This window comes from Dunckerocampus dactyliophorus, chromosome 2, assembly GCF_027744805.1.
Source record: "Dunckerocampus dactyliophorus isolate RoL2022-P2 chromosome 2, RoL_Ddac_1.1, whole genome shotgun sequence".
In the NCBI taxonomy this organism is placed as follows: domain Eukaryota; kingdom Metazoa; phylum Chordata; class Actinopteri; order Syngnathiformes; family Syngnathidae; genus Dunckerocampus; species Dunckerocampus dactyliophorus.
This window is the reverse complement of record NC_072820.1, coordinates 40,480,505-40,495,059: the sequence shown is the minus strand read 5'-3', so window position 1 is coordinate 40,495,059 and position 14,555 is coordinate 40,480,505. Positions and strand designations below refer to the sequence as shown.

General features: G+C 42.0%; 1 protein-coding gene across 3 annotated transcripts; it reads left to right on the top strand.

Moving 5' to 3' along the window:
• The first annotated feature begins 172 nt into the window (after positions 1 to 172).
• rangap1b (Ran GTPase activating protein 1b) lies at positions 173 to 14,105 on the top strand. Of its 3 annotated transcripts, none has more exons than XM_054769169.1 (16): positions 173 to 284; positions 593 to 706; positions 2,276 to 2,403; positions 2,488 to 2,547; positions 3,291 to 3,470; positions 3,588 to 3,722; positions 4,253 to 4,411; positions 4,492 to 4,605; positions 8,359 to 8,458; positions 8,574 to 8,658; positions 8,744 to 8,876; positions 11,268 to 11,351; positions 11,441 to 11,543; positions 11,645 to 11,733; positions 13,106 to 13,230; positions 13,309 to 14,105. In XM_054769169.1, exons 2-16 carry the CDS (start codon positions 595 to 597, stop codon positions 13,391 to 13,393), a joined length of 1,692 nt encoding a protein of 563 aa, XP_054625144.1. In that variant the 5' UTR covers positions 173 to 284; positions 593 to 594; the 3' UTR covers positions 13,394 to 14,105. The 3 variants fall into 3 exon arrangements, with proteins under 3 accessions (XP_054625144.1, XP_054625147.1, XP_054625146.1); XM_054769172.1 differs by having other exon boundaries at positions 185 to 279; XM_054769171.1 differs by having other exon boundaries at positions 191 to 320.
• The last annotated feature ends 450 nt before the right edge of the window (positions 14,106 to 14,555 follow it).

Sequence of the window (14,555 nt, the reverse complement as noted above, 5' to 3'; positions counted from 1 at the left end):
TTAGTATTATACCTCTGAATATGATGTGTGTGTGCCAAATTGAAAATTATACAGTATATACAGTAAACATACAGTATTATTATGAGAAGTCAATAGTTGCAGTTTGGTTCCTGAGCAGCAGGTGGCATCAGTGCTGAAGACAAATTTTAACCGTGACGTAGGCTGACAAAGTGAAAGAACCCGGAAGACATGACATCACACGGCTCGGCAGCCGGCGGCGCGGTTTTGGACAGATTGGCGTGTATTTCGCTATCACTTCCGTGGAATTTCCTCCTTTTGGTAAGGTGCGTTGCTTTTTGGCAGGTATCTGATTTCCAATGGTGAGTATGCAGGTGACCGTATGACCACATTTTCCCCTGTTTGTGAAGTGTGAGCTCCGTATGATTTAATAGAGCAAGTATGGATAAGTCAGAGTAGCACCTGCTAGCTTCGCTCGAACTAGCCCTTTTTGTTCTTAAGTAAAGACATCTGTGGTTTCATCACATGTACGTTTGTGAAACGTTCTTGTAATTATTATGGACGTCACTATCGGATTTGTGTGCTTGCCTTGTTTAAATCTTACCTGAAATGCCGTGTTTGGATGCCTCTGCAGACATGGCTTCAGATGACATTGCCCAGCTGGTTGATGCTCTTTCTAAGACACATGTTGGGGATGGAGAGTTGAGCTTTAAAGGCTTAGGAATGAAGCTGGACAACGCAGAATCAGGTTTAGTATACATACACAACTCACAAAAAGTAAGGGATATTTGGGGTTACATTTAAGAATGAACCTAAAATGCGCTATACATACTAAACTTTACAGGTGACCTCCAAATTGTTGAATGCGCATGTCCAACTGTTCAATGTCTCAGTACATTTTACTTCCAACTTGCTCCCCTTCTACCAAGGAGCTAAAGGACACAATTTACAACAGGTGTGTGATCCATGTGATCCATCGACCAATAAATGTCCTGGTTCAATTAGTATTTGTATTTGTATTTTATTTATCCCACAGCGGGGAAATTTACTTGTTACAGCAGCAAGCAAGATACGCAAGTAAAGAATACAGTGTAAAGAGTAATTAGTTTTGATATATTGGTCTTTTTGTATGTCGACATCAAGAGACCAAGATGATGCCTAAGAAACTGCAAGACTTCAAACATGATGTTTTTTCATTGGGACGTGGGAGATGAGTGTGAGAGATGTCATCAGCAGGTCGCAACAGAGCGACTGGAAGAGCGGGACTACTACCAGTTGTAGTTTTGCCATTCAGCTCTTTATTAGAGAACAGCAACTAGTGCAAAAAGTACTGCAACGTTGAACAGCTGGACATGTGCATTTAAAAGGTCAAATTAAGTTCACCTGTAAATGTTAAACCCAGTTGTGTTATCCCTCGTTTATTGTGGTTAATTGTTTCCAAACCTGACCGTGATAAGTGGATTTCCGCGACATAGTTTTTTATTTATAGTGTAGTTAGAGCATAGAAAACCTGTTTAAAACCTTCTAAATACTGTTTTTAACATTAGAGCCCTGTAGACATGAAATATCACCCCTATAATCACCTTTACACTCATATCATTCAATATAGCAGACAAAATAAGAATAAATATACCATTTAACACATAAATAAGACTCATATTTGTGTGCGTTACTATAAACGTGTTCCTTAGGGCAGGGGTCCCCTAACACTAAAAAAAATATATAAATTGTAACCTAACCACATAACATTTTATGTACATGCACACCAATTTTGGAATTAACGGCTATTATTTTATTCATAAAATAATATACAGTTAGACATATCATGGTTTTTGCAAGTTTATGTTTTTTTGTTTCATCGTGTTTTGGAGAGCGGCACCCTTCTCACTTTGTTCGATGGTCCTTGAATGCACCATAGCTGTGTGCTCCGACGCTGCACAGATTAGACTTATATTGTAATTTTCCCGTTCGTCTTTCACCTCATATTTGTTCCCAAATGCTGAGACTGTGTGGGAATGCATAAAGGTAAGGTTTGATGACGTTATTGAGTGCTATGGTGCGTATTTGTCACACCATACGACAATGTTAAAATCTGCTTTCTGAAAACAAACTCCATGCTCGTACTGATGTTGAATGGTCTATATTCATTTTGTGCTTATAAGTTGTTGTGGGTGTGTCTTAGTTGTATACACAATACATAATCAATAAACAAATAGCATTAGATTGCTATAATGTATGACACCATTGTGACCAGTGTCAATTAGGCGTCCATTTATCACCCATTCCATGTTTTTCTTGACCATCTGTGTACCTATAGTGGAAGAGCTGGTCCAGGAGATAGAACAGTGCCATGATTTAAGAGCTTTGCGTTTGGAGGGAAACACCTTGGGGGTGGAGGCAGCCAGAGCCATTGCTCGGGCACTGGAAAGCAAAGATCAGCTTCAGGTATTTATTAGCAGAAACTTTAGAAAACCACCCTAATATCAGATCATATCTGTTAATGATTGTTTTTCAATAATTGTCTTTCAGAGATGCTATTGGAGCGACCTTTTCACTGGAAGACTACGCTCTGAAATCCCAAAAGCCCTGGTGAAAAGTTCACCTTTTCATCCACTGGATGGTGTTTACTGTAGTTTTATACAGTACTGTATGTAATACGTTGATGGAGAAGTAACTGCGTGCCTGAGGTTTATTTCAATGACTATTGTGAACGCTTTAAAGCCTTGGTTCAGTTTACCCGCCGTTTCTTATAGTCACTGGGTGTGTGGTCAACAAAAGCAAATATCGCTGGGGTCTTGAAGTAGCACCGGCTCCAGAAACATTGGCATCAACAGCTTTGACTTCATATGCCTGATGTTTTTGTTGTTTTTTTTAACTCCACAAGATGGCAGTAGCTGCATTTGGAACACAGTCAGGCACATCCAGCAGGTTTTTTTCTACCTCCACATGCATTTTTAAAATGGTGGCACCACTCACCCCTTGCTGTTAAACTCATGCATGTTAGACATGCCCTACTGTTTACCATGAACTAATCAGCGCTATTTATAGCTGAGCAGTTTCCTCCTTACCAATATTACAACATTGGTTCTGATGCTGCTGTGTTGCGCAAAATACCTTTTAAGAATAGACCATGTGGTCAAACGGAGCTGCATTTTCCTTCACACTTTCTCATGCACTCCAAATCATTATTTAAGTTAAACAATGAAGTTATGTTTTCTCCAAATATCACCTACTTCCAGTTAACACCCAATGCTGTTTGTGATTGGTAAGCAACCAGGCTCTGATAATATTTGAAAAAATAACCCATTGCAAAATTCATGTTTGTTTATCAGGAATCACTTGGCAGCGGATTAATGATCGCAGGGACCCGGCTGACTGTGCTGGACTTGAGTGATAATGCATTTGGACCAGATGGCGTGCATGGGATGGAACAGCTCCTGAGAAGCCCCACATGCCACACCTTGGAGGAGCTGAGGCTCAACAATTGCGGAATGGGAATCGAAGGAGGAAAGGTGAGCTCTGTGCTTATTTATCAGTTAAAGAAAAAAAAATCTCACAAGTTAATGTTAAAAAAAACAAAACAAAAATCACACTGTGTTGCGTTAATGCATGCTGTGTGCTCTCTGTAGATCCTGGCTGAAGCACTGATGGAGTGCCACAGACGGTCAGTGGCTGCTGGATCTGCGCTCACATTGAGAGTATTTGTCGCTGGGAGGAACCGTTTGGAAAATGAAGGATCAAGTTCCTTGGCCAAGGCCTTTCAGGTAAATTATTTTTTTTCTAAATACTGTATGTACTAGGGCTGGGCGATATGACCTCAAATCAATATCACAATAATTTGGGCAGTTTTACCTCTAACGATAAATGCACGATGAAGCCCCAACCACTATTTCTTTGCCATCTGAAAATAATTGCAGGAAATGCAAATTAACTGCTTTTCGTTGATTTATTGACCAACTGGCACATGTTACTTTCAATGAAATATAATGCATGTAATGGGACGCACCTATTCCGTCTAAAAGCCTTCTGGAAAAAAAACTCCAAAAAAACGCCAACAACGCTCCCATTTACATAATGTGCATGTGGATCATGACATCCCTACCCTTAAGTACAGTAAAGTACTGTACTGTTTGGAAATAATTGAAATCTGTAATTGCAATCACCCATTGGAACATTGTCTTGGAGATCCACCCACCAGCTACTTCACGATGCACAAATGTGCAATTTATTTACACTACTGTTCATTCATTCATTTATTTAAAAATTCATTCATTCATTTAAAAAAAAATCTCAGTTGATGGGAAGTCTGGAGGAGGTCCACATGCCCCAGAACGGCATCAACTATGCAGGAGTTACTGCCTTAGCCTCTGCCATGCGACACAACCCAGACCTGCGGGTGCTTAACCTCAATGACAACACCTTCACAAAGAGAGGAACACTGGCTATGGCTCAGGTGAGGCCTTTTTACTCCAACACCAGCCCCGTCCATGGAGGTGTGGATCAACTGTTTTTCTACTCTTGTCGCTCCTTCAGGCTCTGAGACATCTGAGGAATGTCCAGGTGATCAACTTTGGTGACTGCTTGGTCCGCTGTGAAGGCGCCATTGCACTTGCAGGGGTCCTGAGAGAGGGGTTGCCAATCCTCAAGGTCAGCCTGCTACCCAAACTCAAGCCTCTACCTTTTCTGTCTGATGTAGGCATGGGCATTAGAAGAAATACTGTATTGGGGAAATGAATGATGACTCTTTCATATGAATTCCTCAGCTACACAGAATTTAGAACCACTACAGTTTTACTTCAAACACTGTGTGTTAATGTTACGACCTGAAGGTCAAGCATATTTAAGGAGGACGCAGGAGATGTGAAAGCCAAATCAACAGATGTTATTTAAATATTCACCGTCAGTTTTTTACCCTCTAAGTATTTTATATATATGTGTGTATGTGTGTGTGTGTATGTATACTATATATGTGTATATGCCGCACGGTGGTCACATTTCTGTGTGGAGTTTGCATGTTCTCCCCGTGTGTGTGTGTGGGTTTTCTCCGGGTACTCCGGATTCCTCCCACATCCACAAACATGCATGTTAGGTTAATTGGCGACTCTAAATTGTCCATAGGTATGAATGTGAGTGTGAATGGTTGTTTGTCTATATGTGCCCTGCTATTGGCTGGCGACCAGTCCAGGGTGTACCCCACCTGTCGCCCGAAGTCAACTGGGATAGGCTCCAGCATGCCCCCGCGACCCTAAAGAGGAGAAGCGGTATAGAAGATGGGTGTATATATGTGTATGTATGTATATGTGTGTGTGTGTATATATATGTATATATATATATATATATATATATGTGTATATATATATATATACACACACACACACACACATATATACACATATATACAGTCAAACCTGTCTTAGTGGCCACTGTTATAGAACGGCCACCTGCCTATAGCAGCCACTGAAAAATCCCCCGCAGCAAATTTACATGTTTTAGACCCTGTGTATAGCAGTCACCTGTCCAACGCGGCCAGCGGCCACCCATTTTGTCTCCCTTGATCAATATCTGACTGCATATAGCGGCCAAATTACCAACTCAAGTAGAAGCTTCATGCACGAAAAAGTTTCGTTTTTCAATCTATGAAGCCGTCATGTGTAGACTTTAATGACTGAGTCCTAGCTCAGTCACAATCATTCACAAGATCCACACAAACTGTCAGTTGTTCCACATAAAAAAGCCTTCTTCTTTTGAGCTTGCTATTTCCTGGTCAAACATGTAACTTTAAGAGCATTTGCACCAAAACATTACCGCAAAGTAGGCTGGGAACAGGACGTGCTCCCAGCGACACTACAATAAAAAAAAACATATGCTAGCATGCATGCGGCAACGGGAGCAAAACTGAGTTCGCTTGTACTTAATTGAAGTATTTTAGAATGTACTTTATTTTTCATCAATCCTCATCCACAAATCCATCAAAGTCCTCATCTTCTGTATTCGACACAAACAAAGCCGTCTTCTTTTCCGTTCGCGACTAGTCTGTTAACTTGTCAGTGTTATTCAGCTCCGAAGCAAAGAAGGAAACTTCTCCTGTTGCTTCTGCCAACTTTTACTGAACGCGGCCACCAGACAGCAGCTCAGAACACACACACACATATCTCAGCATCGTCTCTCCTTCCTGCTTGCCCACAAGGCAAAGGTTAAACAAGCCCCACTACACAGCTGTCCCGGCAATGCCTGTAAGAAATGACACCGTTTATTTCCTGGTGTGCACTGGTCAATACTGCAATGCCGCACTGAGCCTAGCTCTCCTGCTCGGGACGCCCAACGTCACTTCCCGTCACTTCCTGATGAACTAAAACTGTAAAAAGTAAAATATTAAAAACAAGCGTAAGACATTACTAGCACAGCTTTGTTCTGTGGGTCGTGGATATATTCTATCAGTTATTATTAAGCCTCTAGCTTCCTTTTAGTAAGTAAAAACCTTGGCTATGATTGCACTACATTGTCATGTAGACCTACAAAGTACACTTGGAAGAATAAGAGGTTAATAAATGTATTGCAACTGATGTGAAACTGATGAGGGGTAGGATTAAATAAGCTTTGCTTCTTCCTACTCCTTTTTGGACATGCAAAATTGTGAATTGTACTATGTGATGTGCTACTGTTTGTCTCATTTACATGTTCAGGATGAATTAAAACCATGACCCATGAACCATGATAATAACAAGCCTAGTAGTGCTGTACAACTTTTATCCGCAGTTCACAGTGCCCTCTACTGGTCAACATTATTATTTTTTTCCCCTTTTTTTTCTTTTTTTCCTCTACTGGTCAACATTCAAATTGGATGCCAACCTGTCTATAGAGGCCACCTGTCTATAGCGGCCACTTTTGCAGACTCCCTCTAGTGGCCGCTATAGACAAGTTTGACATACATATATATATATATATATATATATATATATATATATATATATATATATATATATATATTTACTGCTCAAAAAAATGAAAGGAACACTTCGAAAACACATCAGATCTAAACTGGGGGAAAAATGATCTTGAATATCTTTCCTGATAATAAGTGGGTGATGTATTAGCAACAAAATGATGCCACATAATTTGATAGAAATGAAAATGATCACCCTATAGAGGGGGGAAATCAAAGACACCCCAAAAATGAAAGTGAAAAAATGATGCAGCACACTGGTCCATTTGGCTAAATTTGGCCAAATGTCATTGTAGCAACTCAAAATGATTCTCAGTAGTTTGTGTGGCCCCCACGTGCTTGTATGCATGCCTGACAACGTCGGGGCATGCTCTTAATGAGACTACGGATGGTGTCCTGGGGGATCTCCTCCCAGATCTGGACCAGGGCATCCATGAGCTCCTGGACAGTCTGAGGAGCAACCTGGCGGCGCCGGATGGACCTAAACATAATGTCCCAGAGGTGTTCTATTGGGTTTAGGTCAGGTGAACGTGGGGGCCAGTCAATGGTATCAATTCCTTCATCCTTCAGGAACTACCTGCATACACTATCCACATGAGGTCGGGCATTGTCGTGGACCAGGAGGAACCCAGGTCCCACTGCACCAGCGTAGGTTCTGACAATGGGTCAAAGGATTTCATCCCAATACCTAATAGCAGTCAGAGTGCCGTTATCTAACCTGTAGAGCTCTGTACGTCCTTCCAGGGATATGCCTCCCCAGACCATCACTGACCCACCACCAAACCGGTCGTGCTGAATGATGTTGCAGGCAGCATAACGTTCTCCACGGCATCTCCAGACCCTTTCACGTCTGTCGCATGTGCTCAGGTTGAACTTGCTCTCATCAGTGAAGAGCACAGGGCACCAGTGGTGTAGTTGCCAATTCTGGTGGTCTATGGCAAATGCCAATGGAGCTCTACGGTGCTGGGCAGTGAGCACAGGGCCCACTACAGGACGTCGGGCCCTCAGGCCACCCTCGTGGAGCCTGTTTCTGATTGTTTGGTCAGAAACATTCACACCAGTGGCCTGCTGGAGGTCATTTTGTAGGGCTCTGGCAGTGCTTATCCTGTTCCTCCTTGCACAAAGGAGCAGATTCCGATCCTGCTGAGGGTTGAAGGACCTTCTATGGCCCTGTCCAGCTCTCCTGGAGTAACTACCTGTCTCCTGGAATCTCCTCCATGCGTCCAGGTACCGCAGTGATCAAAAACATCAAAAAGCGCGCCTATTCTTCGCCTATTCCTCGCCTATTCACGATTGGGCATTTGTGCCTCCGTATTCCAATTTATTCCAATTTCTACTGCAGCTGTTTTGGCAGGAAACAAGGGCCTGAACTAGTGGCACCCTCTGCTGAATGCTGCCATTTAGTGAAATTCATCATGATGACAATCTGGTCTCATATTGCGTTCCTCTTCGTACAGGAGTTGAATTTGTCGTTTGGCGAGATCAAAGAGGCGGCGGCACTCGTGGTGGCTCAGGCCATCATGGAAAAACCTTACATGAAGAAAGTGGATTTGAACGGTACATGGATTAACCTCTAAGCATAGCCGATGATTTCGTTTCTTTTTTCTTTACTGAATATTACTTGTGTGTGTGTGTGTGTGTGCGCACGCCTGTGCGCGCGCGACCACAACAGGGAACTTTTTGGGTGAGGATGGCTGTGAGGCTCTCAGGGAAACCATGGACAGCCAAGACAAAGCTGACATGCTGGCTTCACTCAGGTAATGTTTGTGCAATGCAGGAGATACTGTAAGTACATTGATTCTGTGAGGGTTCTGATTCATACTTGTTCTCTGCTCATTTAAGTGATGATGAGGGACCTGATGAAGATGAAGAAGGGCATGATGATGACCACGAGGATGACTGTTGCAACGAAGAGGAGTTTGGAAAAGAAAACGGAACAGCAAAAGAAGACAGTCCTTCCAAATCGCATTGTCCAGTAAGACAATGTAACACTTTTTCTCTTCTCAACTTTTACAAAGATACTAATACTCAGTCAGAAAGATATTTATTTAGCAATATGTTTATTATTGTGGTTGCCTGTGTAGTACATAAGAGGCCAGGCATTACAGTGATATAATATAAGCAGTAGTGTGGAAAAATGTTCTTGATTCCTTATTTTTGGCACACTTAACTGTTTCCGATCATTAAACAAATGTAAATATTAGTCAGTGACAAAATTCAGTTTTCAAATGAAACTTTTTATTATTAAGCGCGAAAACAATCCAAACCTACTTGGTCCTGTGTGGAAAAAGTGATTGCCCCCTAAACCTAATTACTGGTTGGGCCACCCCTAGCAGCAACAACTGCAGTCAAGCAGAGACATCCAAGCATTTGCGATAACTTGCAATGAGTCTCTTACAGCGCTGTGGAGGAATTTTTTCCCACTCATCTTTGCAGAATTGTTGTAATTCAGCCACATTGGAGAGTTTTCCAGCATGAACCACCTTTTTAAGGTCATGCCACAGCATCTCAATAGGATTCAGGTCAGGACTTTGACTAGGCCACTCCAAAGTCTTCATTTTGTTTTTCTTAAGCCATTCAGAGGTGGACTTGCTGGTGTGGTTTGGATCATTGTCCTGCTGCAGAACCCAAGTTGGTTTCAGCTTGAGGTCACAAACAAATGACCGGACATTCTCCTTCAGGATTTTTTGGTAGCCAGCAGAATTCATGGTTCCATTTATCACGGCAAGTCTTCCAGGTCCTGAAGCCGCAAAACAGCCCAATGCCATCACACTACCACCACCATATTTTACTGTTGGTATGATGTTCTTTTTCTGAAATGCGGCATGACTTTTACACCAGATGTAATGGGACACACACTTTCCAAAAAGTGCAACTTTTGTCCCATCAGACCACAGAGTATTTTCACAAAGGTCTCGGGGATCATCAAGATGTTTTCTGGCAAAATTGAGAGGAGCCTTAATGTTCTTTTTGTTCAGCAGTGGTTTTTGTCTTGGAACTCTGCCATGCAGGCTGTTTTTGCCCAGTGTCTTTCTTATGGTGGAGTCATGAACATGGACCTTAACTGAGAGGCCTGCAGTTCTTTGGATGTTGTCGTGGGGTCTTTTGTGACCTCTTGGATGAGTCACCGCTGCACTCCTGGGGTAATTTTGTTTTTTCGGCCACTCCTGGGAAGGTTCACCACTGTTCCATGCTGTCGCCATTTGTGGATAATGGCTCTCCCTGTGGTTCACTGGAGTCCCAAAGCTTTAGAAATGGCTTTATAACTTTTTCCAGACTGATAGATCTCAATTACTTACTTTCTGGGGGAGGGCAACAGGAGGGGCAATCACAATCACTTTTCCACACAGGGCCATGTAGGTTTGGATTTTTGTTCTCCCTTCATAAAAAGTTTCATTTAAAAACTGTATTTTGTGTTCAGTTGTGTTGTCATTGACTAATATTTAAATGTGTTTGATCTGAAACATTTAAGTGTGACAAGCATGCAAAAAAAAAAGAAAAAAAGAAAGAAATCAGAAAGGGAGCAAACACTTTTTCACACCACTGTATGCTGTATGTACAGTGGTGGTTTTAGCTTCAAGGGCACCCTGTGCACCACAAGAGTATCAGCATTTCAAGTACCGCTAGTGGTCAGCATCTAGCAGATTTACCTCCCTCTGCATGGGCTTTAAAATCTTGGTTGCGCTATAGCACAAGTGTCAAACTCAAGGCCCGGGGGCCAGATGTGGCCCGCCACATCATTTTATGTGGCCCGCAAAAGCCTGGGAATAATGTGTGTCAATAATGCACTTCATCTTTTTCCTTTTAAATGTATTTATTCTTTCATTTTGACTGAAAAATTGTACTGTGTGCAGTTTTTCTAAACTTGAATATCTGATCAGATATTCCAAGCATTGTTTTGTTTTCAAAAATAAATCCCTAAATGTCTGCTTGTCAACTTGACATTTCACTTCACTTCTTAAGTCAAAGCAAGTTATCCGTCACTTTGCTAGTAAAAATATAGTAATCAAATGCGTGGGCAATGGTGTAATAATATCATGAGGTTATATTTATATTCCTTTATATTAACAGTTACAAATGGCCTTATGAAGGCAGCCATAACAGCGATGTGGCCCTCAATGAAAACCAGTTTGACACCCCTGCACTACAGTGACCTCACCACCGGTGCTCCTTATTACAACATTGGTTCTGTTGCTGGTGGTCAAAGAGCTGTGTGTTGATTTCTACCTTCTCATGCACTCCAAATCATTATTCAAGTTACTTGTTCAATAAAACCCCCCGCTACAATTAGAGCATTTACAGTATTCAGTGTGTGCCATCAACAAAAACAAGTATTGCAGCGTTTTTTGTGATTGTGATACTTCAGGATGAAGTCTTATCTTTCCTCGACACCCCATCCGCTGAGAAGCTTCTTCAGCTAGGAGAGATGACGGGACACCTACTGCCAGAGGTAGGAATGTAAAAAAAACAAAACAAAAAAAAAACACATCGCTTCACACCGCAGGATTGTGTGCACATATGACCACATCGCTTCCTCAGGTGGACAGGGCGGACCCACATAAGTCTGCTGATGTGCTTCTGAAAGTGGCTTCTTCATACAGCGAGGAACCTGTCACCAAGACCACAGTACTGGAAACGTTTGGTGAGCAAGATGAGTCTTTCCTTTTCTCCGTGGGTCCAACGTGTGTTTGAAGGTGATACACTGCCCACTGTCTTCTGACGAGATGCGTCTTTGTCTCACAGACATGCTGTTGAGGAAGCTTCTCTCTGGTTCAGCCTTCCAGGCGTACACCTTCCTCTCGACCCTGCTGGTCCTCATGGGAGTCCTCAAGGTGTAATATCGCTACCAGCCTACCTGTCCTGACACTATCTTCATTAAACTAGTAGCTGAATTGTAACTTTGAACACAGTATTTCCAGAGGAGACACTGCAATTTGCAAAAAAGCAGGGGATCTGAGAAGTACATCATTTTTGTGTGACATCAAATAAATCCATCTTGATGAAGTTGGGGGACAGGACCTCCGCCGATTTGCTTTTCAAAATTTGCGGACCCAAATATTTGCAGATTACTTTTCATATTTGTTTTGTCAGAAACCTCCCCCCATTTGTGCTCTTTCTCCCCAAAAATGGTCAGTTTTATCACGGAAAACCCATCTCATTCACCCTAAGTCGGAAATAAGTTCTAAATACGTGGTAATAAGGCATCATACAGCATACATGCACGTAACGACATGACGTAGGCGTTAGATGACAATGCCCTTTGTGGCTGTGGCGGCGCTAGCGACAGTCAACTTTGTTACAATCCGGCCTCAAAACCTGTAGTGAGGTGAACACAGGTTAGTATATGATTGTAAGATGTTACTGGAAGTACAACAGGCAAGCAGTACGGATGATGTAGATGTGGCATTAGAGGAACGCCTGCATCATCTCTGATTGCTAGCCGAGAGGACCCAGCGCGTACCATCGCGTACCACTGCAAGCTACTTTAAAGGGAAATGGAGGCGGTGCCACAGGAGAGTTAAGCGCGGTTGTCGCTGTAACCTGACGTTTTCACGGCTTCACAGGCAGTTGGACAACACAGAATTCTTAACATCGCGCACAACTTCCATGTTTCCACATTATCATTATTGTTGATTTCATACGAGGCTGTAATAAACTCCTCTCTCCAGGGAAGTATGAAATTCTAGCGACTCTGAAACTTTGTATAATGTAATGCTTTGTAATGTCCGACTGTTTAGTGTGGCCATGAACGCATCAAGCGCAGCGCTTGTGTGTGCAGCATGAGTGAGGAGGACGGCTGCAATGCATGTGTGGAGACCGCTACGTTCGCCGATACTCTTTTTTACTTTGTTTGCTGACATTAAAGCACAGACGTGGCTCATGCATTGGAAATCTCGGATACGTGAATCATGCTGGTACCTGATACTGATGCTGCGTTCGATCAGCACCAAACCTAATCAAAAATAGGCATTTTCATGTGTGCGTCCATTATTCACATTTTTTGTACAATTCATGGGGGCCTTGTGAATAGCGGGGATCTACTCCATTTACTCCATACTCCATTAATCCATTTGCCGTGAGTTCGAAAGTAGGAGCTTTCATTTGTGTTTGAATGGAGTTTTCTGACTGAAAATGGTGGAAATTTCCGACTTCCCAGTAAGCATGTGTTTATTGACTTTCTCTAATTTCCATTTCATGTGTCAGGGAGAGGGGAAGAAGAAGAAGAAAGTGCCTCTGGTAGCAGGCCAGCTGTTATGTTTAGAACATGGCGTCCAGCAGGACTACTTCGCCCAGCACCACGCCTTCCTGCTTCACACGGTCCTGTCAAAGTAGGAAACACAAAAACATCATTGCAATGTGTGATCGCTGTGAGTGTCTTCACACAATGTTTCTTTGTAACCGTGCAGGAACCGTGAGGCTCTCAATGCGTGCAGCAGTAGCATGGAGAGATTAATGTCCGCCTTAGAGAAGAGGTGCCTCGACCAAAATTGATCAACCGCCACTGGAAAACACACACAATATACTGGGCTTCATCATTCCTCCACAATAGAAGTCTGTAAAACCACTGCTTTATTTTATTAAACCTGTCTAGGATATCCTCATTTTTTATATTTTATTCATACTACAGATTTATATTTTTTTATAGACAATACACATACAAATCTGAATGATACATATCTGCAGATTAACCTGTAGGTTCTTGTGGGAGAAGAAAAAGTCCAGATGTACATTTATAGGAAACTGGCAGCTTTTGTAGGATTGTGCTTGTGTTTCAAAGCATACTCTTACTTTGACACTTTGTTTCTTAAAGGGATAGATCATCACACACTCACACATTAATACATTAAGGGACATTATTTACTGATATCTTTGAACGTGGAATTCATATCGTCAAAATGTTGAATATGTATGCTATCTTGCTCGCTGATGTTTACCGCCTGGAACCCCTTGTGCTTGAATCATGAAGTACAGCTTGAAGAAAGGATGCAGAGTATGTTTGTTGTGCATCATGTTCATGTTTACTGGAAAGAAAACATTGACAACTTGATAATGATGTCGTTCACCATCAGTCTTACTGAAAATTGTGCTTTTATATGAGTGGCTTGATTATTCTGCAATTGCATTTAGAATGACGCTCATGTTTGTCGAATATAATTCTGTACTAAAATCTCAATACACCAACGTTTGTCCATTGATTATTTTACTTTTTATTTCAGTGTTTGATTACAGGACATTTTTGGAACTTCTGGTAAAAGTGTACGGTTGTGTTTCAAAGAGCGCACCTCTATATACACTACGTACTGACTGACGGCGCCGTTTTTGACAGTGTACCGCTGTCCCAAACCGATTACTGTCATGGCACACTTAGCGGAAATGACGATGGTAATGTTATCCACGAGCCACTTTTTTTCCAGCTGCGGGTCCAAGCTGGCGCTAATTGTTGGAGGTGGTGTTTTACACACAAACATGGCATCAACCTCAAGTAACTCTCCAGAACAAGCTGTTGTAGAGAAATGAAGAAACAGGCTCCGTATAATATCACTAAATAAATGAGGGTTTTGTGTGAGATTGGAAACATTAATTATTTGAGATTAATCCACAGTTTGTTTTTTTTGTCCATTAATTTAAGAGACGACGAAAGAAGGAGGGAAGT